Source organism: Podarcis liolepis (assembly GCF_965112155.1).
Source record: "Podarcis liolepis genome assembly, chromosome: 7".
NCBI classification, from domain to species: domain Eukaryota; kingdom Metazoa; phylum Chordata; class Lepidosauria; order Squamata; family Lacertidae; genus Podarcis; species Podarcis liolepis.
In genome coordinates, this window is record NC_139561.1 from 22173722 (window position 1) to 22198978 (window position 25257).

General features: G+C 47.0%; 2 protein-coding genes across 8 annotated transcripts in view; one reads left to right on the forward strand and one right to left on the reverse strand.

Annotated features, from left to right (window-relative positions):
• Positions 1-25257, reverse strand: part of DVL1 (dishevelled segment polarity protein 1) — a 126142-nt gene that overhangs the window by 17640 nt on the left and 83245 nt on the right. For 3 of the 7 annotated variants that reach the window (XM_083512998.1, XM_083513000.1, XM_083512999.1), the window contains exon 15: positions 17258-25101. In XM_083512998.1, the coding sequence (XP_083369124.1) occupies positions 24674-25101 (428 nt within the window). In that variant the 3' untranslated portion in view covers positions 17258-24673. Of the gene's footprint in view, positions 1-10950; positions 11113-17257; positions 25102-25257 lie in introns of those variants that run through there. The other 4 variants (XR_014528397.1, XR_014528398.1, XR_014528396.1 and 1 more) reach the window with 3 other exon arrangements.
• Positions 256-16309, forward strand: LOC310711248 (taste receptor type 1 member 3-like). The gene is made up of 7 exons (XM_083512963.1): positions 256-2546; positions 4830-5017; positions 6515-6818; positions 8691-9461; positions 10919-11134; positions 12243-12363; positions 13361-16309. Exons 2-7 carry the CDS (start codon positions 4836-4838, stop codon positions 14287-14289), a joined length of 2523 nt encoding a protein of 840 aa, XP_083369089.1. The 5' UTR covers positions 256-2546; positions 4830-4835; the 3' UTR covers positions 14290-16309.

Sequence of the window (25257 nt, forward strand, 5' to 3'; positions counted from 1 at the left end):
ACCTCTGCATAGGGCTGCAGAAGAGTTAAAATTCCCATTCATCAGTGTCAGGGGCTGGACTAAGGAGGAATGGTGGGGACCGCCCCTCCTCTCCTGACCCTTCCCAAAAAGAGGACAGTATAGATTTAGATCAGTGGTTTGCAGAAGGGCATAGTTCAGAGGCTGCAGAGGGCAGAAGCTGGGAAATATTGGAAGAGGAACAGCAGGAAGAGGAAGAGGGAGGAGGAGAAGGAGAAGGAGGAGGAGGAGGAGGAGGGGAGAGACAGCTGACAGACTCAGTGTCCTTGGAAAGCATTCCTGACCAGGACCAGACAGACATTGAGAGTAGAAGAACAGAGAGCTCAGTGGCAAAAGGCTCAGATTAGCCAATGCAGGACTGGCGTAGATTAGGGGAGACTACATCCCTTTGTCTCACTCTGTGAATACTGAATAAATTATGTGGTAAGGACTTTTCGTTTTATCTGCTTTTTTTTTTTTTGGCTGCCGCCAGGGGAGGGATAGTAATCCCTAAGCCTTGACCATCAGTGATGTTCATTTGGGCCAGCCCCCCTCTCTTGTGCCAGACCTATCATGCAAGATTGTTGGAAACATAAAACAGGATAACTCTATACACACTATCTTGGGTGCTTTAAGTGAGCCAGTGGTGTAGCACTTTGAGTGTCAGATCAGAACCTGGAAGATCTTCATTCGGCCAGCTAGTCACTGTCTCTAAGCCTAACCTACCTCACAGGGGCTGCTGTGAGAATAAAGTGGAAGACAGTGAGAGCCTTGGGGGATAGGCAGGATTACATATGTGGTAACTAAAACACATTTTAATAAAATAAGGGAGATGAAATGTTGAAAGAAGATATGGAAAATAGCAATTATATTTTAAAATATGTATTTTGGGGAGGAAGAGTCCTAGACATCCTACCCATTATGTTGCCCACATTTGCCACAAACCAGTTGAAGCCAGATATGTTTACGGCTTAAAGGCAGCACAAGGGGGCTATTTTTTCGCAGAGATTTGAATGCACTGGTTGAATCTCTTTGCAAAGAACATGAAAATGAGACGGGATGGTGAAAATGAGATGGAATGAAGCGAGAAAAGCCTCAGGACACCCTCCCCACAATGCAAATAGTTTTGTTTCCAAGTTAAAGCCAATTCACACTCAAAGCCTCAATGGATATGCAAAAAAGAGATCAGGAAAGGGGACCAGCGATATCACTGCAAATGACAAATGACACAACAAATTACAGAGCGTTAAGACCACTGAAGACCAACTAAAACACCCCACAGTAGAATCAAACATCAAGTTTTAATAAGGTAGCTTTAAAAGAACAAAATACCGGTACCAAACCTATTACCTCCAGGCTGGGGTTAGGGGGCTTGCTTGTTTTATACAGATGTTATTATTTTATTATTATATTTATTACCTGTCCTTACCAGCAGATCCCAGGGTGGGTTACAACTATTTAAAATTCAGAATTGAAAAGGGTTAAAACAGATTTCAGGACTTGGGAATAGGGCGGGTCCTGAAAACACAACATCTCAGGTGTCAAAGAGGCCAGAGTAAAAATATCACTGATGCAGTAACAGTGCATTAGTGGTAAATTTATACCGAACTGTCCACACATCTTTTCACTTTATTAGTTGTTCTGCGATGCTTCCCCAATGCCACCATATTATGGCCATCTGCAGGGGCAGCTCTTGTGCCATAGTGCAACTTACGTGAAGTGAGTCCTGATATACACATTTGGGCTTGTGCTCTGCCTAATCCATGCATTACTGCTATTCCCCACAATACAATTCATTTTAATGTTAATTTTGGCTTACAAAATGCGCATTTTAAACATACTTTTCATACATAATGTGCACACATTTGTGTGCACTTTATTTCGTTGGAAAACTGTGTAACAAAATTCAGAGAAGTGCAAAACTGTATAACAAAATTTGGAGCAGTGCAAATTTTGACAGACAGCTGTGTTTCGGCTCGTGCACCGTTTCAAAAAGTGTGAATGAAGTAGATGGGCATCAAAACGCAAATTTCTCTTCCCCCTCCCAAGTCCCTACCCACCAACACTCACCCACTGCACAGCTTACTGGGACGGGGCAGGTGCAGGATTAACCGACCACAGGTTACAAACAGTTCAGCACTGTAGCATTTGTGCTTGCATGTTTGCACGCCGAGGGCAGATAATACTGTTTCGTTAGCTGGATTTGGCTCATGGGCTGCCAGATGGCCACCCACTGTTTTCTGAACATCATGCAAATGATTCATTTTGCTTATGATTTGATTTAATGGCCTCCACCTGCCCTTTCACGGGGCAGAGTCGCCCAGGTACCATTTGTCATTGCGTTCCTCCGACTACTATTCAAATGTAACATATTCCCAGGCTTTAAAGCCTTTGCCTAGTGGGCATCGCCTCCAAGATCGCCACCCTAGTCAAGCATGCAAACAGGATCAAACACAAATGGCCAGAGACAGAAGGGCAGAATGCAGCTTCATGGGCTGAAAGTGAGAGCGACCACAGGTATGGATATGAAGCAGAGCAAATAAAGGAAGGTAAGTCTATTCCTCTTTTCTTATGAACTGACTCCATAGGTAAAGGTAAAGGGACCCCTGACCATTAGGTCCAGTCGTGGCTGACTCTGGGGTTGCGACGCTCATCTCGCATTATTGGCCGAGGGAGCCGGCATCTGGGAAACCGCTTCTAAGTCGCTTCTGGGAAACCAGAGCAGTGCACGGAAACGCCGTTTACCTTCCCACCAGAGTGGTACCTGTTTATCTACTTGCACTTTGATGTGCTTTCGAACTGCTAGGTTGGCAGGAGCTGGGACCGAGCAACGGGAGCTCACCCTGTCGCGGAGATTCGAACCGCCGATCTTCTGATCGGCAAGTCCTAGGCTCTGTGGTTTAACCCACAGCGCCACCCACGTCCAAACTGACTCCATAGCCACTTTCAAATAGCTAAAGGGCTGTCACGTGGAAGATGGAAGCACGTTTGTTCTGTCCTGCTCTGGAGGACCCAAATCAACGGCTTTGAGTTACAAGAAAGGAGATTCTGACTAAACACCAGGAAGAACTTTCTGACAGTATGAGCTGTTTGACAATGGAACAGACTCCCACGAGAGGTGATGGACTCCTCTTCCTCAGAGGTTTGTAAGCAGAGTTTGGGTGGCCACCAGTCATGTATGATCTAGTTGAGATTCCTGCATTGAAAGGGGGGTTGTGCTGGGTGACCCCCAAGAGTCCTTTCCAACTCTACAGTTCTACAAAAAGAACTGCAACACAACATTTTCTTAATACGAAGTGCACTAACCCTCTCTTTTGCAAGGAAAGCTTGTTTGCTTTATTGCGTTTATTAGTATTAAATCGCTCCATCGTCTCTGCTGTAACAGGCCAGTCCCATCAGGCAAGTCATTTCACCAGGCTGCCTCAATGGAAGAGTCAGGAGGCAGCAGAAGTATCATTCCATCAAGCACCTCCAGCCCCTGAACTGGGCAGACTGGTCATTATAGGAACAATGGCCCGAGTTCGATTCCCCCCTCTTCCTTCCATGTCTTTCCCCTCCTTGTGCCGTGTTTTTTTTTAGATTGTAAGTCTGCAGGCAGGGATGGTCTTGTTTTCATTGATTGTATATAAGTCACTCTTAGCAGAGCAAAAATGTTCTGAATAACAACAATAGGTACCCACCATTCACCCAAAGGTCCTACAAATTTAAAATATAACATTAAACCAGTTTAAAACAGCTTACAATCATGGAAGAGGGGGATCTGAAAAATATACACCTCAAAGGCCAGAGTAAAAATTATTGAAGGTGATATAAAGCTGTGGGCCAGATCTTTAGCTCAGGAGTCTTGTCACTAGTTGTGCCTGCCCTGTGGAATGCCCTCCCATCAGATGTAAAGGAAATTAAAAATAATAATAATGTAATTATTTAATTATTTATACCTTGCCCATTTGGGCAGCTTCCAACACCTATAACAACATAAAAAACTGCCAAACGTTAAAAACTTCCTGATACAGGGCTGCCTTCAGATGTCTTCTAAAAGTTGTGTAGTTCTTTATCTCCTTGACACTTGATGGGAGGGCCTTCCACAGGGAGGGCGCCACTACTGAGACGGCCCTCTGCCTGGTTCCCTGTAACTTTACTTCTTGCAGCGAAAGAACCACCAGATAAACAACTACCTGACTTTTAGAAGACATCTGAAGGCAGCCCTGTATAGGGAAGTTTTTAAAGTTTGATGTTTTACTGTGCTCGATGTTTTAATTTGTTGGAAGCTGCCCAGAGTGGCTGGTGCAACCCAGTCAGGTGGGCGGCATTTAAATATGTTTTTATTTATTTATTTATTTATTTTATTATTATTATTATTATTATTATTATTACCTCTCCATACCCTGCAGCCAAGCATGGCATGGACAGGTGGGCTGGATCACCTGTCAATCATCTGATGCCACCATGATATCAGAAGACTGAGAAGTGGGTGGTCCCACCCACCTATCAAAGTTGGCCTGTGAGGGTAAAGGGAGATAGTGACCAAGCTGGAATGAACTGCCCATGTGCTACCTGATGGACAGGGAGTTCAAGCCTGCTTTCCACAGGGTTCAGGTGCACACAAAAATTCATTCACGCCCGGCAGGATAAGGCGACACATCACAAAGCCGCTGGTTGGTATCCTGCTTCTCTACCAGGTGGCCTTCAGACAAGACCTTCCACCCTTCAGCCTCCCATCTGCAATAGGGGAAAGTACTGCCTTGCAGGGTTTGTTGTGAATCTCACATGACAAACAGCATGTAAACACTAGGCATAAAACAGAGATCTAACTTCCATTTTCCCCATCACAGGCTAAAATGGCTCTCAGTGCACTGCTTGGGCTCCTGGTTTCCATACAACTCAACGAAGCAAAGGCCAAGTCCCTGTTGACCCAGTTTAGTGCTCCGGGGGACTTTGTCCTTGGTGGGATGTTTGCCTTTCACTCCAAAGTACAGTACCTAAGCCAGGATGTGGAGCTGAAGACTCCCAAGTGTTCCGGGTGAGTAGGACCAAAAGAACCTCAGCAAAATGCACAGTCCACCAAGACTAGAGATGTAAAATTTCCAGGCATCTGAAGTTATGGAAAAGCACTTTCTCCAACATTTCTTTCAACATTGTAAAAGGAAATATTTCAATATCAATTTCCCCAATTTCTTGACACCTCCCCACAATAATACCTAGGTTGGGAAAACCAGACCACCCCCACCCCCGAAATCACCCCCATGGCAGAATTGTTATGAGTATCTCATTCTGGGCTTCCAAACAAGGAAAGGGAGCTGTCCAGCATCAGTTGGTGCTGAATGGAAGAGGAGCTGTCCAGAGGGCACCTAGGCTAGGAACGAGCCTACGGAAGTTGTTGCACCAGCAACTTCCAGGCATCCAACTGGGGTTTAAGCATTCCACCTGTCTGCTTCTATCCTTGCCCCCCCCCCCAATTATGACTTTTTAAGCCCTAGTCCCTCCTCCCAAGTAGGACACTGACCAGGCTGCCTCATGTGACAAAGTGAGAGCTGTGCTAAGCAGAAAGAGCTTAAGTTTGGACTCCATGCCAAACTAGCAATGATTGTGTGGGGTGAGCCGAACTGGGGACATAGAGAAGCTCCCAATTCTTCTGATTTTCTGGCTGAGACATTGTCTTGTGGAGGTGATTTCAAAGGTTCCCTGGTCCCAGTTTATGCTGGGAGGGGGCCATGCTGACATCATTTTCTGACAGTAAGGACTCATTTTATTCCAGCAAGGCAATGTCCTGTCACTGCATAGAGACATTATAGCACCTCTGAGTCAGGCATGCAAAAAGCTTGTCATGTCCAGACTGAAAAGGATAGCTAACAGAGGCTGCTAATTGGAGAATCCAATCTCCAATTTGGGATGGAGAATCTGGATTTCCAGATATTCCTGGGCTCCAACTCCAGTCAGGCCTGTGTGATCAATTTATTCCAACACATCTCATCTCTGACTCAACCTTCTATTCGTTTTTGTCATTCCAAGGTGCTTCAACGAAATGGTACAGTCCTAATGGGAAAGGTTGTTCCACCTCAGTAAAATTAGGAGTATGCAGAGTGTTGAGTGTGGCTTCTGAGTCTGATTAGAGATCAGATTTCATCTGCAGCAATCACACACATAAGAGATATTTGTAGAGTAAGAAAATAACAAAGCCACTTATTATAGGAAGTGCATAGCTTGGATAGAGAGGTTTCTAGTTCTAAGCTAACTAATCTAGAGAAGACAAAGGCAGTCATGCGTGCTCCTTTGTTCTCAGAGGATAGATCCAAAATGACCTTGAGGTCTGAGAGAGAAGTGTAAGCGGAGGAAGTTGTAAACAGGATGCAATCTAAGGTGTCTAAACTCCTATCTGCTAAACTGAGTTGCACCCAGACTCCCAACAAATTAAGCACCTTTGACACCACCCCCAATTCTTGACTTGAAGTCCAGCAAAGGAACCTTTGTCATTCACCGTCCTTGAAATGATTAACTCTTTTTTAACCGCCTCCCTAAGCTTCGACATTACTGGATACAAGCGGCACCTGAGCATGCGCTTTGCCATCGACGAAATCAACAACTCGACTTCTCTGCTCCCCGGTGTCAAGCTCGGCTATGAAATCCACAACACTTGCAACAACCCAGCCGTGGCCAACAAGCCCACAATGTCCTTCCTCTCCAAGTACCCCAACCACTATGGCGTGGAGGTGCAATGCGATTATACCAACTATAAGCCTCGAGTTGTCGCCGTCGTTGGCCCCGGCAATTCGGAGCTGAGCGTGCTGGTGGCTCGGTTCCTGAAGTTCCTTTTGATCCCAGAGGTAAGATGGGAAGCGCATTGCACTGGCTCCTACGAAGATCTCTTCCTCCCTTCAAGGAAGAGTCTCCACTGGTGTGTGTTGAGTAGGATCCAGGGCGCTACATTGAGGCAGAAAGTTGATAGCCATCTGCGTGGTCGAGTAGCAGAATCAAGAATTGTGATTGTGATAAATTACCTGCCCTTCACACTAAGGTCCCAGGGCAGGTTACAGCAATTAAAACACTAATATTAAAAGCACAATATCACACAGTATTTTAAAAAAACAGGTTTAAAACAACTTAAAATCACAGAAATAAGGTGGCTCTCAAAAATATATATCTCCATTGTCAAAAGCCAGGATAAAGAGCATTTGCCAAATGCTGTATAATGAAAGTGATGGATACACCTCTGCCAGGGTCCATCAGTGGAATGTCATTGGAATGCTCTCCCCAATAAGGTGCATCTAACCACACCATTGTTTTATCTTGAAAGTGCACCTTTTCGCGCAGACTTTGGATATGGTTATGAGGGACTGAAATAATTCATATATACAGCGGTACCTCGGGTTACATACGCTTCAGGTTACATACGCTTCAGGTTACAGACTCCGCTAACCCAGAAATATTACCTCGGGTTAAGAACGTTGCTTCAGGGTGAGAACAGAAATTGTGCGGTGGCGGCGCAGCGGCAGCAGGAGACCCCATTAGCTAAAGTGGCGCTTCAGGTTAAGAACAGTTTCAGGTTAAGAACAGACCTCCAGGACAAATTAAGTTCTTAACCCGAGGTACCACTGTAATTTGCCACTGCTTAATATGAACTGCATTTATATAGCTGTTTTAATCATTTAATTATCCTGTATTGCAGAGACTGGACTAAATGACCATTCCAACGATGCATTTCTGTGATTCTATGCATGTTATAGGCATTAAGTATGTCTGCTCATTATGCGCCTATGCCTTGGGTCCAATGCTAGTCCTACTCAGAACAGACCTCTTTAAAATAAGGGAGACAGGACTAACTTAGGTTTACAAATTTCAGCGAGCCAACTCTGAATATAACTTAGCTGCGTTCTAGCCATAGATGCCCAGACACCCAAATCACTGTTGCTTGCTTGATTGCATTGCATCAATTCAACGGTTACAGTGGTGCCCTGCAAGACGAATGCCTCGCAAGACGAAAAACCCGCTAGACGAAAGGGTTTTGCGGTTTTTGAGCTGCTTCGCAAGACGAATTTCCCTATGGGCTTGCTTCGCAAGACAAAAACGTCTTGCAAGTTTGTTTCCTTTTTCTTAACACCGTTAATACAGTTGCAACTTGACTTCGAGGAGCAACTCATAGAATGCGGTGTGGTAGCCTTTTTTGAGTTTTTTTGTGATTTTTGAAGCTTTTCCAAAACTTTTCCGACACCGACACGAAAAATTCGCTAGATGAAAAAACTCGCGGAACGAATTAATTTCGTCTTGCGAGGCACCACTGTATTTGAATATCCCAATTTTCATAGTCTCCATCTAAGAAGATAATAACAGCCTGCTAGATTGGGCTAGTGGCCCATCTAGCCCATAATTCTGTTCTCACAGTAGCCAACCAGATGCCTGTGGGAAGCCCACCAGCAAGACCCGAGCACAAGAGCCCTCTCCCCTCCTGTGGTTTCCAGCAGTGCATATTCAGAAGCATTGCTGCCTAAAACCATGGAGGAAGAGCATAGCCACCAGGGCTACTAACCACTGATAGCCTTTATCTTCCTCCATGAATTTATCTGCTCCTCTTTTAAAGCTGGTGGCCAAGTTGGTGGCCATCATTGCCTCCTGGGGAAGTGAGTTCCATAGTTTAACCATGCACCACGTGAATCTGCCGTGAATCTTCCATATCCTCCCTATCTTCCATCTCTCCCCAGATCAGCTACGCCAGTTCCAGCGATAAGCTAAGTGACAGGCAACTTTATCCATCGTTCTTCCGGACCGTCCCCAGCGACCGAATCCAAGCCTATGCCATGGTTCAGCTCCTGAGCAAGTTCAACTGGAACTGGGTGGCCACTTTGGTGACTGACGACGAATATGGCCGCCGGGCCCTGCAGATCTTCGTCCAGCTGGCTCTCTCTAAGGATATGTGTGTGGCCTACGAAGCCATCCTCCCAAGCGACCCGGAGGAAAGCAAGAGGAAAGAGGAGCTGTCCAAAATAGCCGACCAGCTCCAGACGTCCAACATCAATGCCACGGTGATCTTTGCGCAACCGAGCAGTGCGGAGGCGCTGCTGAGGGTGGTGCTGAGCAGGGGCATCACTGGCAAAGTGTGGATCGCCAGCGAGTGCTGGGCAACCTCGCCCATCGTTGCTCATATTCCGAACCTGGCGAGAATAGGAACCATCATCGGGGTAGCGATAAAAAGCGGGGAGATGCCTGGGTTCAGAGAATATGTGCAGAATGTCGTGGCAGATCCTGGTAAGGACCAGAACGGCTCTGACACCAGTGATGGGGATGAGCAGTGCTCTGATTGCAGCTCTCTGACTCTTGCCGACTTCTCCACAGACACCGGTCCCGCTAGGTTCTATAGCACATTCAACACCTACAAAGCGGTCTACGTCATCGCCCATGCTCTCCACCAGCTGCTTCAGTGCAATGCCACAAGCAAGTGGTGCAACATGAGCAGAGAGGTCTACCCGTGGCAGGTGAGTGAGGAGGAAGCAGTACAGGGTTACCTGCAAGGGCTGTGAGTTTTATTGGCTTTGGTCATTGTGAAAGGACTCTACGCGCGCTCTCTCTCTCTCTCTCTCTCTCTCTCTCTCTCCTCCTACCTGAGTTATTGAAACCAAGGCTGAGGAACAATTTTTTAATCTTTTATTTAGCTTGAGGCTTGTGTTCTTTTCTGGGCAACCACCTCAGGGTCACATGGCAGTGGAAGGTGGAGCCATAAGCAAAAAGTGGGTGGGGCAACTAAATAAAATGTTACCTTTGCACAGTAGGCTAGTTTTTACATATGTCCACAAACCCCTGTCCACCCACCATCCAGACAAGCATGAGTTCAAGGGCACATTCCACTTAGGCATAAACACTAAGTCCTCCTGAACCTTCCCGAGAAGAGGAGGGCAGTATAGATTTACAACAGTGGTTTGCAGAAGGTCATAGTTGCAGAGGCTGAAGAGGGGAGAAGATGGGAAGTATTGGGAGAGGGCTAGGAGGAGGAAGGAGCAGCAGAGGAGAGACAGCTGACAGACTCAGTGACTTTAGAAAGCATTCCTGACCCTCCCCCAGGACCCAGCGGGTATTGAGAGTAGTAGAGCAGAGAGCTCAGAGGCAGAAAGCACAGATGAGCCTGCACAGAGATGACGTATAATAGGAGAGACGGAGGGGGTGGGACTTTATTTGAAGCAACATCATTATCTCTCTCTCTCTGAGACTATTGAATAAAAGACTTGGTAAGGACTCTTATTATTTATCTGCTTCTTGGCTGACACTGTGGGAGGGATCGGATTCCCTGAAGCCTGACAGACAGCAGCCACTGTAAGGGTTCCAATCCTCCAAACTTTGGAAGGGCTGCATTTACTCCAGTCATCTCAGAAATCCCATTAGACTCCCTGTTCTCATGTAAGCACACCTGCCCATTGGTGGGTCAGGGGTACAGCCAGCTTTATAAACCTGCTTCAGATTCACCCCAGACCTCCCATCCCTTACAGCAGCAAGGGAAAAATGCACTTAAATTCGTAAGTTTTTATACCACCAGTTATCTGGTTAATCGAGGGCCCCTAAGTCATAAGCGCATCGTTGCCCAGCCGAGGGTGGTAATACCTAGCATCCTCACCAAAGGGAATTTGCCCACACACTTGCCTAGTTTGGCTTTGCAAATCTTTCTTATTTGGAGCACAAGAGTGCAAGAACAGCCTCGCTGGATCAGGCCAAAAGTGCATCTCATCTGACATCCTGTTCTCACACTAACCAGATGCCCATGGAAAGTATCCTTAAATCATTTGTTGCATAGCAGTAAGGAGGCAGTATAGAGGAGCTTATGCTTTTAATAAATAAAAAAAATACGAGAGGCTTCGATGTGCCTCCAACCCTCTGCTGACACCTCCCTCACTTGAGGTTTTAAATAACTACACTTCTTCGGGTTCTTCTCCTTGTTTTGCAGCTCCTGGAAGAAGTAGCTCGGGTCAACTTTACCATCAATTCTCATCTGGTTCATTTCAGCAAGTCGGGAAATCCTCCAACAGGTTATGACCTGATTTACTGGGATGCGACCACACATGGAAACCACGAGTTTGTCCGTTTTGGTAGCTACCATCCCCTGCAGCCTCAGCTCAACATTAGCAAATCAAAGATCCGCTGGAACACAAAGGAAGGGAAGGTTCGCACTAAGTTGTTTATTCACTACTTACATACCTCTTGGCTTCTAAGTGAAAACAAAACAAATCCTCTTTTCTGCAAATGGTGGTCCCTATTAAGTCCAAACTCTGTTTAAACAGAACTAGGTTCTCTAGGCCTACTAAAGACATTTTCTCATTCTCCTCCAGTGCCCCTCATCTTTATCCTTAAAGGTCCACATCCTTCTCTTCCTACTGCTCCTCACAAGTCAGCTGGCTTTCTTCCAGCAAGATTTTTCAGGCATAAGGACTAGAAACTTAAGGGGGGAAATTTTAAAAAGAACAAAGAAAGAAAATAGATCATCTCAGGCTGCTGACTTTTACTGCCCAGTATTCAGTCCTCAGTTTGGACCATCCACTAATAGAAACTTCCCTTTCCCATGATGGTATCAGTGTTGGGTGCTAGCATATTCAGGAAGCTGTCGAGGTCCCTGAGCTCTCAAAGGGTTGCTGTCTGCTGGTTCCAACTTCTGCTCCTTGCTGCAACTTGCAGTGGTGCTCCTCCATCTTGTCACTACCTATTTGCTTCCTCATCTATTGGCTTGCGGGGACAGACGGACTGCTAGAGGAGGGGTTGCCAACACAGCGCTCCTGGGCACAATGACACCCCTTTGGTCTTCCTCTGGCACCTTTGAGGCCCTCACTCACTGCTCCCTGTAGAGGAGCTGAGGGTGGCTACCATTTTGTCCCTTGAAAAGTACACAGAGATGGAGGAAGTTGGAAGAGTGGCAATCCTTCCCACTTCCTCTATCACTTTTAGGTATGATTCAATGCTTAAATTCATTCTACTAGATATACCTTGGGATAAATGGAGTGTGCTTGCTTTCTCCCTGCCACTTGTGTGGTAGCTGGGTGCAGGAATGATTCAGGGGAGCAGAGAAAGAAGAGATCAGAGTGGGTGGCATCTATGGCATTTCCTTTAAAAAAAAGTCCAAGTGTATTATGGGGCCTAAAAGGGCTGGCAACCCCAGATGTAGAGGAAAGGGGGAGGGGGCTAGCTTGTTTTGACAAGGTTTCCAAAGTGGTGGTGGGGACAGCACGGTCCACTGGAGTCGGTAAATACCTTTTGTTTGTTTCTTTCATTTCCTAAAGCCCCCCATATCAAGATGTACACAGGAGTGCAAACCAGGGCAGAAGAGATGGCTGAGAGGAGAACACAATTGCTGCTTTCTGTGTGAAGACTGTCCTGCAAATTACTTCCAGAACAAAAACGGTGAGCTGGAGTTTTTCCAGATGTGCCAAGGGGCCTCCTCATTCAACAACTGTACATTGGCAGTGAAGTTTTGGACCAACGCGTCTTTCTTCTTTTTGCCTTCTCAATATTTTTAGCTCCTGTTCATGTTCTCCACCCCATGTTCCATTCTTACATTTTAAGTAAGAATGATCAGATGCATTTTTAGCCAATTAACTACGTTTGCATGATAACGAACAACAGAGAGGATGAGGGAGTAAACTTTGTCTCAGGTGGTGCATGTAAGGTAAGGTGAAAAGGTAAAGGAGCCCTGGATGGTTAAGTCCAGTCAAAGGCAACTAAGAGGTTGCAGCGCTCATCCCGCTTTCAGGCCGAGGGAGCTGGCGTTTGTCCACAGACAACTTTCTGCGTCTTGTGGCCATCATAACTAAACCACTTTTGGCGCAACAGAACACCGTGACAGAAGCCAGAGCGCACAGAAACGCTGTTTATTTTCCTGCCACAGTGGTACCTATTTATCTACTTGCACTGGTGTGCTTTCGAATTGCTAGGTTGGCAGAAGCTGGGACAGAGCAACAGGAGCTCACCTCGTTGCACAGATTTGAAAGGCCGACCTTCTGATTGGCAAGCCCAAGAGGCTCAGTGGTTTAGACCACAGCCCCACCCACATCCCTTTCGGTAGTGCATGGGAGGCTTTGTCTTAGAAGAGGCATCTTTTAATCTCTCTCTCTCTCTCTCTCTCTCTCTCTCTCTCTCTCTCACACACACACACACACACACACACAATGGGATGCCTCTTTTGGCACCATCGTAGAAGAGGTATTCCTTCTTTTCCTACACACAATGACTGTCACCTGAAGACTGTTTTCTTTAAAAAAAAAGAAAGTGCTGGCATTAAAAAAGGATCAGACTAACCAGGGAAAGGGCAACTTTTCAGCCAAACAAACTGGGTTGCATCCAACATAGTTCTACTCAGCCTCCTCCCCTTCTTGCCTAATCAACTATTCTTTTCATCCAGATCCCCATGAATGCACCCCATGCCCTAGAGAGAAATGGTCTCCTCCGCAGAGCACCACATGCTACGACAGAGCGTTTGAATACCTGGAGGTGACCGACACCCTCCCCATCAACATGGTGGCCTTGACGGTCTTGGCCATGGCCCAAATGGCCGTTGTCACCGGCATTTTGGCCAAGCACCGCGGCACCCCGGCCATGCGCTTTGTCGGTGGCTTCCCCACACTCTCCATTGTCCTCTCCTCAACCTGCTTCTGCAGCAGCTTCTACTTATTTGTCATCAAGCCCACCTCGATGGTCTGCAAGCTCCGGCAGCCCCTCTTCTTCTTCAGCTTCACCATCAGCTTGGCCACACTGCTTGGCAAGACACTCCAAAGCTCAGGGCTCGGCTGGACCTTGAAGAGGCCTAAACTGAGGAAGCACCTGATGGGCCTCTGCATTCTCCTCAACATAGCCATCCAGGGCCTCCTTTGCCTCGTATGGTATTTTTGGAACCCTCCTTCCTTGGAGGAGAGCACTGAGCTGGAGAAGACCATCCTGGTGCAATGCCGGGACAGCTCCTTCCCGGGCTACAGCTCGCTCCTAGCCCATGACTTTGGCCTGGCTGCCGTCTGCTGCCTCTGCACCTTCATGGGGAACAACTCGGACCAGAGGGACGACAAGGCCGCCAAGTCCATTAGCTTTGCAATGATCCTCATCCTCATCATCTGGACACTCTTCGTGCCCACCTACGCCACCTCCCAAGGGAAGTTTGTCTCCCTGTTCCAGGTCTTTGCTGGCCTGGCCAGCATCTTTGCCATCTTCGGCTCCTACTACTACCCAGTGTGTTACATCCTTCTCTTCACACCCCACATGAACACGGACGCCCACTTCCGCTGCCTGCCCCAGAACCCTCCAGCAGACAGCAAGCCGGATGCTCCAGAAACCAAGTAACGTAGGGAGAATAGCTGTCAACCGTCCCTTATTTGGCGGGAAAGTCCCTTATCACAGTGCTGTGTCCTGCTGCTGTCCCTTATTGATGATGTCCCTTAAATTTCCCGGGTTTCAAAGGAAGCAGCTCTTCTCCCTCCCTCCCTGCCGGCCAGGGAGGAAGGAGGCTCCAACTGTGTTGCTTGGCTGCGTTGCTCACCCAATAAGGAGTCTAAGAACAATAGGGGTGGAGCTTGCATGCCTTGAGCCGATCAAATCGGCCGCATTGCCTGGGGACTCGCCTTTGCTCAGTGCTTCCCAGCAGAGAGGCGACGGTGGTTTTCCTTGCTGCATCCCCTTTGCCAGGTTGCTGCACTGTGGGACCCACCGCTTGAGGCTTTGTTTGGCTGCTGGCTGGGCTTTCTGCCTTTGGCTTGGAGGGGATCAGAAGTTGAACATACCTGTGCTCTGAAAATCCCTTATTTTGGCTGCTGATCCCTTATTTTCGAGGCTGCTGGTCCCTTATGTTCAAATCTGTAAGTTGACAGCTATGGTAGGGAGTGGGAGAAGACTGCCGGCTCCCCACTGGGGCATCCGGTCAGCCACTGTGAGAACAGGATGCTGGACAAGATGGGCCATTGGCTTGATCCAGCAGGACTCTTCTTACATTCTTATGTGCCCTCTAGTGTTTCTCAAACTTGATAAACACTGGAGGGCACCATAAGTCTCCAGCTGTTGTTGGGACTGCAACTCCCATCATCTCTGACCACTGGTCCTGCTAGCTAGAGATGATGGGAGTTGTAGTTCAACAACAGCTGACGACCCAAATTTGAGAAACACTGCTCTAGATAGTGCTGGACTCCACTATCTTCATCCTACCCCTGCTTATTTACCATGGTGGCTGGGGCCAGCATCCAACCTCTGGAGAACCACAAATTCGCCATTCCTACTGTAGGAATTAGAGCAGATATCTCTACCCTGATGCCCCCTGGGTGTTGTTAGATTACAGCTCCCATCCTCCCTAATTCCCTGGGTCAGGCTGGTTGGGGCTGATGGAATCAGGAGTCCCAACAACATCTGGAGAACCTCATAAGCACATTTGACACAAAACTCTGGCTCAGCGGGGACGTGAAGTGGTTCTTTGGCTATGGAGTTTCAAGGAGGTTCTCACTGCATCTATTAGCAGCCGTTCCAGCAGGCTGCAGAAACGAAGGAGAGGGAAAACAGCACAGTTTACCATCGGCATTGCCAGAGCGGGGCAAGCACAAACACTCTAAACAAGAAGCTTGCCTTAGGGCCGTATCCCCTTGTGGGCAAACTTCCGTCAGTGATGGACGGAGCCTGAGGCAAAAATGATCAGGTGAACAGGTGACTTACCTTCATAGAGTTATGTTCTCTGTAGTTGCATGCAAAAGTCAGTGGCTTCTCCATGTGTGCGCGCACACACACCCCTCTCTATCCATGCCAGTAAAAGATATGACCACGGTTCACGAATTTGTTCCTGAGAAGGGTGCGGAACAGAGCCAGAGAGGATTGTTGCTGGATTGTAACCCAGGAAGCAGAGACATTACCTTGCCAACAAAGGTCTGTATAGTTAAAGCTATGGTTTTCCCAGTAGTGATGTATGGAAGCGAGAGCTGGACCATAAAGAAGGCTGATCGCTGAAGAATTGATGCTTTTGAATTATGGTGCTGGAGGAGACTCTTGAGAGTCCCATGGACGGCAAGAAAATCAAATCTATCCATTCTGAAGGAAATCAGCCCCAAGTGCTCACTGGAAGGACAGATCGTGAAGCTGAGGCTCCAATACTTTGGCCACCTCATGAGAAGACTCTCTTCATGAGAAGTGAAGACTCCCTGGAAAAGACTCTGATGTTGGGAAAGATGGAGGGCGCAAGGAGAAGGGGACAACAGAGGACGAGATGGTTGGACAGTGTTCTCGAAGCTACCAGCGGGAGTTTGACCAAACTGCGGGAGGCAGTGGAAGACAGGAATGCCTGGCGTGCTCTGGTCCATGGGGTCACGAAGAGTCGGACACGACTAGATGACTAAACAACAACAACCCAGGAAGAGCCCTAAGAGCTGGATATTCTTCAACTCCGTTATCTTCTTGGATGCATTATCTATTCTGTGTTAGGCATTACCCTTTCTCTTGTTCAGTTTTAAGCTGTTAAACTAGGCTGATTTATTTGCATTGCTTCATACAAACTTGTACATGCTGATTCAAACTGTTGTACTTAATTCTTCATTTGGTATGCTGTGAGCTACTTTGGGCACAGTTCTGAAGGAAAGTGGCACACAAATAAATGCACAAGGATCTATTTGGATGTAATCGAACATTTCCTGTCTCTTTCCTATATGCTTCGCGTGGTTTAAAAAGGTGTGCAATGCCTTAAACTTGACCCAAGCCTTTGGGACAGGTTTGGATGACAACGCAGGTGAAGGTGTTGGGACTTCACACACTTACATGTGTAACTTTAAAGGTGCTTCTGCAAGAGACAGAATCAGAGGTGTGGCACATACATAGCCTAATATGCCCTCTGATTCCCTAATCCATTTGGGGCAAATGGGCCACTGCTTCACCAACTTCAGCCTGCCCTAAGCCAGCCCCCACCTGACAACCTGCCTGTCAGTTTCCTCCTCTTTAAGCTTAGTGTTTTCCTCCTAGAACTCAGCAGGGAGTAGGAGGATGAGGACAAAACTAGAATGAGTTGGCTTTCCTTGTCATGGGCTCTGGCGCCACCTACTGTTCGTCTCCCTGACTTCTGCCCTACCAGTCCCAATGGGCACCAGCCACCAATCCCCAGATTTCTAGAAGAAGAAGAAACCTTGGGCAATGAAGAAGACTCATAACTACATCAGGACAAAGCAAGGTTGGACTGTCACCCAGGAATAAGTTATGGTGCTTGCAGAATCTGAAATATACAGTACACAACACACATACCTCTCAAAATAAAGTATCACCACAAATAAAGGAAAGACAGGAAAGTGCATTTGTCACGTAAAAATTAAAAGCTTTTTTTAGTGTTTAAAATAGCATTTACACATAAGCTGCTATATATTAACTATACAGACACTTGAATTTTAATACAATATCTACAAAAAAGAAATAATTCAATTATGAAATAGACATGTAAAATGGGGAAACAGTACGGTTCACACTGCCCAAAGGCTGACCTTGGGAACTGAACCAGTTCTAGGACAGTTAACGTTTGAGAGTGATAGGGAGTAAAGATTCTCCCCACCTCCAGTCATTACTTAAAATCATTTATTTTAAATTGTTTTCCTCTACTGTACATAAATTCTTTACACATCTTTCTAATCACTGATTAGAATTAAAATCATTCTTTTGAAGTTACTCACTACAATCCAGATAAACGAAATTTTTAAAAAGCCAAGGGGTGAGTCCACCTAGGGGATTAACAGCAGATCCACACCATTCAAAGTTCATAGATCCTACAATGCAGGAATAACAGCTAAAGAATCCCTGGCATAGAATCATAGAGTTGGAAGGGACCCCGAGGGAGTTGAAGGGGTGTGCATTTAAAAGCACATAACTTTCCCCCAAAGAATCCCAGGAACCGCAATCTGTTAAGGGTAGTGGGAATGGTAGCTCTGTTGGGAGGGAACCGACACTTCTCAGGGATGACTGGGGGAAGCCTTGTGCTTTAAACAGATGGTGTAGATCTGCCCGAAAACAGAACAGGAACAAAAGCAAGACTGACCAAAGGTCAATGACAAGACAGTGGGGCATGTTTGTCCAATTACAGTCAGATTAAACAATCAGGGGCGGCTCACTCTAAAAGAGTGTAGAAAGAGCACAGATCCACTGGGACACAGCAAGTGAACCATTTTTAACATGGGTGAACCATTTTTAAGGTTGAAGACCAATGTACCCCTTTAAAAAGGGTTGGGCCAACTTAAGGCAGCTACCTGCCATCAACCTAACAGCTATTTTGGAAGCTTCTAAGAATCCCTAACAGGTCCACACAACTGTTGCAAGGTTGCCCCCTGCTTCACAGGTGGTGCCATTTTATTATCTATGTGTGTCTATGCCTGTATCTATCCACAGGGGTGTTGCAGATAGTACGATTCACGAAGCAGATAGTTGTGCTATTCTAAACGCTTGCTCATGTGAGTTTTGCCGTAAGTACTGGAGATATAAAGTTGTAGCCAATGTTTGCCTTACTCAGGAGAAGACCCCCCCCCTAAACTTAATGGACAAGATGCAACATAGTTCCATCAATTTCAATGGGTCTACTCTTCAGTAAACCTTGACTGGATGTAACCCCCTTTAACTATATATCCACAAGAAGAACCAGCTGGTCTTCGCACTCCTCTTCTCCGAGATTTGCACCCTCAGAGTAAACTGATTTGCGACTCTTAACATCTCTTTTGGGATGTCTGCAAGGAAGCTGAGCTGCCTAGGAAGGAGCCCCTGGCAAGTTCACCACATCTGATGGCAGCATCTCTGCTAGGGGGCACCACAGTTCGGTGGTCAAGCTTTGAACGCAGACGGTCCAAGTTTCAGTCCTTGGCGTCTCCAGTTAAAAATGGTCAGAAGTGTTCGATGGAAAAGACCACAGACCCTGGTGAGAATTGCTGTTGCCAGTCAGAACAGGCAGTGCATCTACTTGTTCTGACTTGGTAGAACATGGGAAGCTGCTTTATCCAGCTTAGTACCGTCTACTACACTGACTGGCAACAGCTCTCCAGGCAGAAGAACTCTCCTAGCCTTAGCTGGGGGATTGAGCCTGCAATCTTCATGCAAAGCAGAAGCTCTGCCACTGAGCTGCTAACCTTCCTGAGAAACCAGCTGTTGAGGAATAACCAAAGTGGCAGGGAAAGTGCTTTGCAGGGTGTCCAGTCCCTTACCGTTGCTGTGTTGGGAAATCCTGGAGAGCTGCTGCCAGTCAGAGCAGACGGCACTGGGCTAGATATAGCAATGGCCTGAACTGGAGATAGGCAGCTTTATATTATTCTGAGATTTTCCCCTGCCACTGTAAACCAAAGATGTGGAGCAGTGGCAGGAAACCGACATGGGCTGGTGTAGCCATCAGAGTGGACCTACTGAGATTGATGGACCTAAGTTCATCGTGCCCATTAAGTTCAATGGGTCTACTCTGAGGAAGGCTGGCACTCGAGACAACCCATGGATGCCCTGCAAAAGCACAATTCCCAAGATTATTATTTTTATCGGTTGGGGGGGGGGAGATTGCTATCACTGCAACTCCAAACAGTTGAAAGATGAGTGTGCAGTTGTGCAAAGAAAGAGAGAGAGAGAGAGAGAGAGAGAGAGAGAGAGAGAGAGAGAGTTGGGAAGAGTAAACAGGTGATTGCAAAAAAGCAGAACCGTTCTCACGATTGTCACTATAATGTCAAAGCCTTTCTCACAAAGCATGCTGTTGTCACCACATCCAAAAGCACAGACCTGCTAACACTTTGTCATTTTGACTGGCTTGACATTTTTAACTTACACGCACAAAATGGACAGAGGGGAAACAGAAACATATAGAGGCTATTCTTCATGACCCCAAAGGAGAAGTGCTAACACAGCCTTGTCTAAATTTCTGATAGCCATGATGCTTTCGTGTATTATTATTAATACAAGCTGGCAGAAAGCGGCAGTCACTCACACCATTGCCCAAAGCTTTGTTTTTAAGTGTCTCCGCATTTGGGGTCCCCTTCCACTCTACAACTCTATCTCTGATGTGGGTGTTCCTCCTAATTCAAACGAAAATCCCAGAACAGCAGCTTATGCAGATACATAAGAGGCAACCTCCCGTGACAGTGGGCCAGTTCTGCTGCCTCTCCTTTTTGGGAGCTAGACGCTGTATGCAGAGATGCACCAAAATGACATGCTCCCAATGGAGGCTATTTGGAGGGAGGAAAGCTGAGAGCTTTCTCATTCAGAGATGCAACAGGCATCCTCAGCCAAAAGCAGGTGAGCTCCGCAATGGCATTTCTCCATTAGGTGTGTGGATCAAGAAGCCACTTCCAATGCACAAGTTATTTGCCTTCAGAGGCTCCCCACCGTATCTCTGGATGAGTCAGTAGTCTTAGCTTACTTCTTTCAAATCAGCCTCCACTGGGTTTGGGCAATTGCCTCTGTCAATTAGGTGCATGGATCAATACCCCAAGGCCAGTGGAGGCTGATGGGAAGGAAGGAAGCCAAAAGTGGCAACTCACACATAGCCAGTGAGCACCCTCCTCCTCCGGCGAGTCCTGTGGGCTGCTACAGGAACTCTCTGACAATGTACATTTGCTCATATGACGCCAAGAAACATTAACACACTTAATTATTTTAGTTAAATTTATTTCTCGCCACACAAGTAGCCATCCAAACGGCTCCAGCTCAGTTTGGAAATTTCAGTGCTAGCAATTTTATTCTGCTGCAGAAGTTTGTTATAGTAGCAATTGCACCTTTTCCTGTCAATTTGATAAGCACAGCCATGTATATTCATTGCACTCAACTGCCAAGCAAGGGCGCCATGTTTTGTAGATCATAGAATTCTGCATTCTCGCTCAGCTTTTTAAAAAGCATTTTTAAGAGCTTTTCGCTCTCATCGCTGAGAAGCCGAGCTTGAAAACATAAGCATGTGGACTGGAAGTCAGCAAAACCCTTAAGTGATGCGGAAGTGAGGGTGGGTGGTGGGTACAGGAAAGACCACATCCACACCATACATTCAAAGCACTATGATACCACTGTAGACAGGCATAGCTTCCCCCACAGAATTCTGGGAGCTGTAGTTTTTAAGGGGTGTGTTGTTAGGAGACCCTCCCATTCCCCACTGTAGAGCTACATTTCCCAGAGTGGGAACACAAAATGACCAAGCCAAACCCGGGAGGAGGGCAGTACTGGGTTCATTCTCCCTCATGCACAGTAGAAGCTAGTTCATGAAGACATATGGGGCACTGCCCCACCAACTTCAGTCTGCCTTCATTCCACCTGCCTATCTCTCTTTCTTACAACCAGTCCAAGGACTGCAAAGGACTTTTAAAAAAAATGGTAGAGACCAACATTTCTGACACTTCGAAAAGCTTGCTCCTGTGTGCAAAACATTCTCATTTCTGAAGCCCAGCGATCCGCCAGCATTTGCACCAGGCCAGACTGTGGATGCTGTAGCTCAAAGTACAGGAAAACACTCATTTAAAAATGAAAAGAGAGGGGACCTCACAGAAGACAGCCAGCAGTCCACATGAGTATTTGGGGAGGGGGGTGGACGGATGTGGAATGAGAAGGCCGGTCCTCCCCCCTTTCCTCCTGATGAGCAAGCTATAAGAGACAGGCCAGCTTGCACACAGTACACACAATGGGAAGTATTGCTGGCTCAGTGCTATCAACACAGCTTATAAAACCAATGGTCAAGTTAAGTGCTCAAATCTCAAATCGCCCGGAAGAAACAAATAGGGCGAAAACAGATAAAATACATGTGACAGAGAATGCAACAACTTGTAAACCTGGGGGTTGCATGTTACCTTTCTCATTTGCCTAGAACATGTACACTCCATGCCGGTCAAATACTATATCAACACTATACCTTGTCCATCTTACTGAAGCATCAGGTGGGCATTTTGGCTCTGCAATTTATTTTTTAAGCAGTGCTCACATAACGTTCAATACCTGTCCACCTTTCACTTTATTCACCTCCCCAAAAGAGAGTCAGGAATATTTTAACAAAGTTAAGGTGTGTTTGTGTGATCATGGTGTCACTAGTGGGTACTAACCATTAGGCACCGACCACACCCAGCTTTTCTCCAATGTTTCTAGAACTGGTTTGTTCTTGGTAGTTTTGTGGCCTTTGTTCATAGACGCAGGAAAATGTATGTATGTATGCTTTCATGTCAGAACCTCCCCCCACAGGTTTTCAAAACCACTCTCACCACCCTTAAAATTTAATGTCTGTTTTTGATCTTCTTTGGTGTCAATCTTGGAAGTTTATGCCCATCATTTTTTATGAAGTGCTACAACAACAGCCCAGCAGAGATGCAGAACAAGAACGGCAGCTGGTTGTCCCTCCAGGACAAGGATGGGGGACCTGTGGCCCTCCAGATGTTGCTGAACCACATCTGCCACCATCTCTGACCACTGACCCATGCTGGCTGGGGCTGATGGGAGCTGGAGTCCAGCAACATCTGGAAGACCACAGATTTCTCCCATCCCTGCTCCAGAACGAGAAGTGAAAACAGCACCAGGGAGATGTGAAATTGTCCAAACAGTAACATGGTTGGGCAAAGTTTAAGTGGTTTCCCTTCTAAGGGAAAGCCAGCTTATTCAAGTTCATTCACTCAGTGATTTTCACTACCTCCATCTATTGCAAGACAGTAGTAACCTCAAACATCCACATACATTGTACAGGTTTTTGAAAGAGATCATGAAGAAGTGCTAACCAACCCACTTTGCAATCCTAAATTTCAAAAAGGATCCACCATTATCTAGGGCAAGGTTGCGGAACCTGAGTCCCACCAGAGTTCTTCAGAGTCTGATTCCCACCAGTCCCCATCCAGCATGGCCAACATCAGGGATGGTGGGAGTTGCAGTCCAACAATATCTGGAGGGCTGCAGATTCTCTGTCCCTGACCTAGGTCAACCACAGAGTGAAGGAAAGTATATCAAGTGACACACAACCCCTGCTTCCCATTCTCATTTGGGTGGCAGGTCTATGACACAGATATGGGGAATTGCTCAAGCCGTAAGTCCGTACTTTGCTTGGCACTGGTCAGACCACAAACAGCTACATTTGATTGGCATTTCAAGCTTCCCATCCAAGGACTGGGACCACTTGAGTCCAATGCCATCTCTAAACAGGGTATGTATCCCATGACTGGCGTGCTCTGGTCCATGGGGTCACGAAGAGTCGGACACGGCTAAACGACTAAACAACAACAACAACAATCCCATGACTGCAGTATTCCTGAGGGATGCCTCTCCAACCTTGCGAATCCTTCAAGGTGGTCTTGGGGTCATTCTATTCTTAACAAATCACAAGTATGTAATTGTCTCTGATGCACTGGTGCATTTTGATGCTTAAAGTTACTGAACAGGTAACTAATTTCCCCCTCTACCCTGCGTACAAATTTGGAAGCAGGTGGTAACGGAAATTTCTGTCAGCTCCAGGTGACTCTTGTGTGTATCAGCTTCTATTGGTATGTGACAGTCGCTGTCGCATTTATTTTTAACAGTGCTGTCGTTGTTTTAAATTGGGTATGTAACCAGAGTCAGATTTTGCTGTTTGCAAACGCTTAGATGAAAATCCACTGGGTGTAATGAAAGGCCAAGTTGAATTTATTCCTGCTTTCTTATACGGAAAGCAAGCTGGACACTGAATGCCTTTTCTCTGGCATCAGCTGCTTTTGCCTTCAGTGCAGGGGGAAAGCAAATGCTAGCAGCTGATGCCACAGAGAAGAGAGCAGAGCTGAGAGATGGATCTCCTTGTTCCCTTTAGCAGAGAAAAACAAGAAACAGCGAGCGTGAGCAAACAACGGAGGCAGGAGCAGGACTTGCCCAAGGTGGACAGGAGACCTCTTGGCCCTGCTGCTTGTGGTAACTGGCAGACACTTCATAGTTTCATGGTTCGGAGAAGTCCAGTGCACAATTCAAACCTGAAGACATGAATGGAGGGAGAAGCACAAAGTGCCCAACTCTCTACCAAGTGAGTTATTTCCCCCTTTCTTAGGGCAATCGCATGGTGTAGATCCAGGCACCATGTAGCGTGCAAACAAGGCCTGAATAGTAAAATGAAGAAAGGAAGCAAAACCTTGGCACAGAGCCAGATCTTCACTTATGGTTGGATACAGGACTCCCATTGGATACAGGACTCCCATAATGCACCATTTGCAGACGCACCTTAGATTTTATAGCTACTGGCTAGCACTGTCCTTTTCATAGCAAAAGAAGAAGGGTCCCCCCCCACCCCCAAGATGGAAAGAAAGTAACCAGAACATTTTTAAAAAACAAAACAAAAGAAGGTGCAAATATGCATGACTGGAGAATTGTGTGTTGTTGCTTTTTAAAAGCACTATATAAAATGCTATTTCTTGATTGAGAACACAGTATAATTGCACTGGGGAGAGGATGCCACAGATACCAAAGCTCATTAGGGTATGTGAAGAGAACACCAATCAATCACATTGGTCAGGGTAGGGGAAGCAGAAGGAGAATTAAAAAAAAAAAGAAAAAGATTCCACTGATTTGCAGATATCTAAGTTTCCAGGACTTCTGTTCCTCGTTTGCTTGCAAACATCAAGAGTCAGGAAGGCGTGACATGCAAAGGACAGTCTGAATAGTCCCCCCCCCCATCTCTCTGTCTCCACCCCTATTTCTTTTCCAGCGTCAATTTGCAAACTTAAAAAAGGAACCCCAAGAAAACAAACCCTCCGCACAAGAGTCTTTTGAAGGCACTTCTTGTTCACATAATGTCAACGAAGAATTCGCAAGGGTTGCCCATGGCCTTCTGGAACGACTGGCGGCTGCCGGTCAGCTCGGGGGGGACGGAGGCGAGTTCCCGCACGGGGGGGCCCCCAGGGGGCCCACTTGTCCCATAGACTTTGGGGCCCAGCTTGGGGAGGCTGCAGAGCGGAGGAACGCCCGGAGGCCCGTGCGAATGGCGGCTGCGTGGGCTCCTCTCGCTGGGGGCAGCAGAGGCGCGGCTGTGGTGGCTGAGCTGGCTGAGCTGGCTGGCCGGCCGCTCGCGCCGAAGGACGCTCCCTGCTACCCCGCTCCGGGCAGTGGGATCCGATTCGCTGCCACTGCCGGCTGACTTGCGGTCCTTATCCCGAGCCAGGGTCCTCCGGCTTTTCTCGCTGTTGCTTCGGTTAGAGCCGCTGCTTTTACTTCCTGGGGGGAAGGAGGGAAGGGGGTCAGTGAAAGGGGAAAGAAACACAAGTGGCACGTCGCCCACGCTTCCGACCGGCGCCTGCCGATCAGCGGCGAAGAAAGAACAGATGAAGCAGTAGGTCCCGCACAATGTTCGCATGCGATGGATGGCTACAG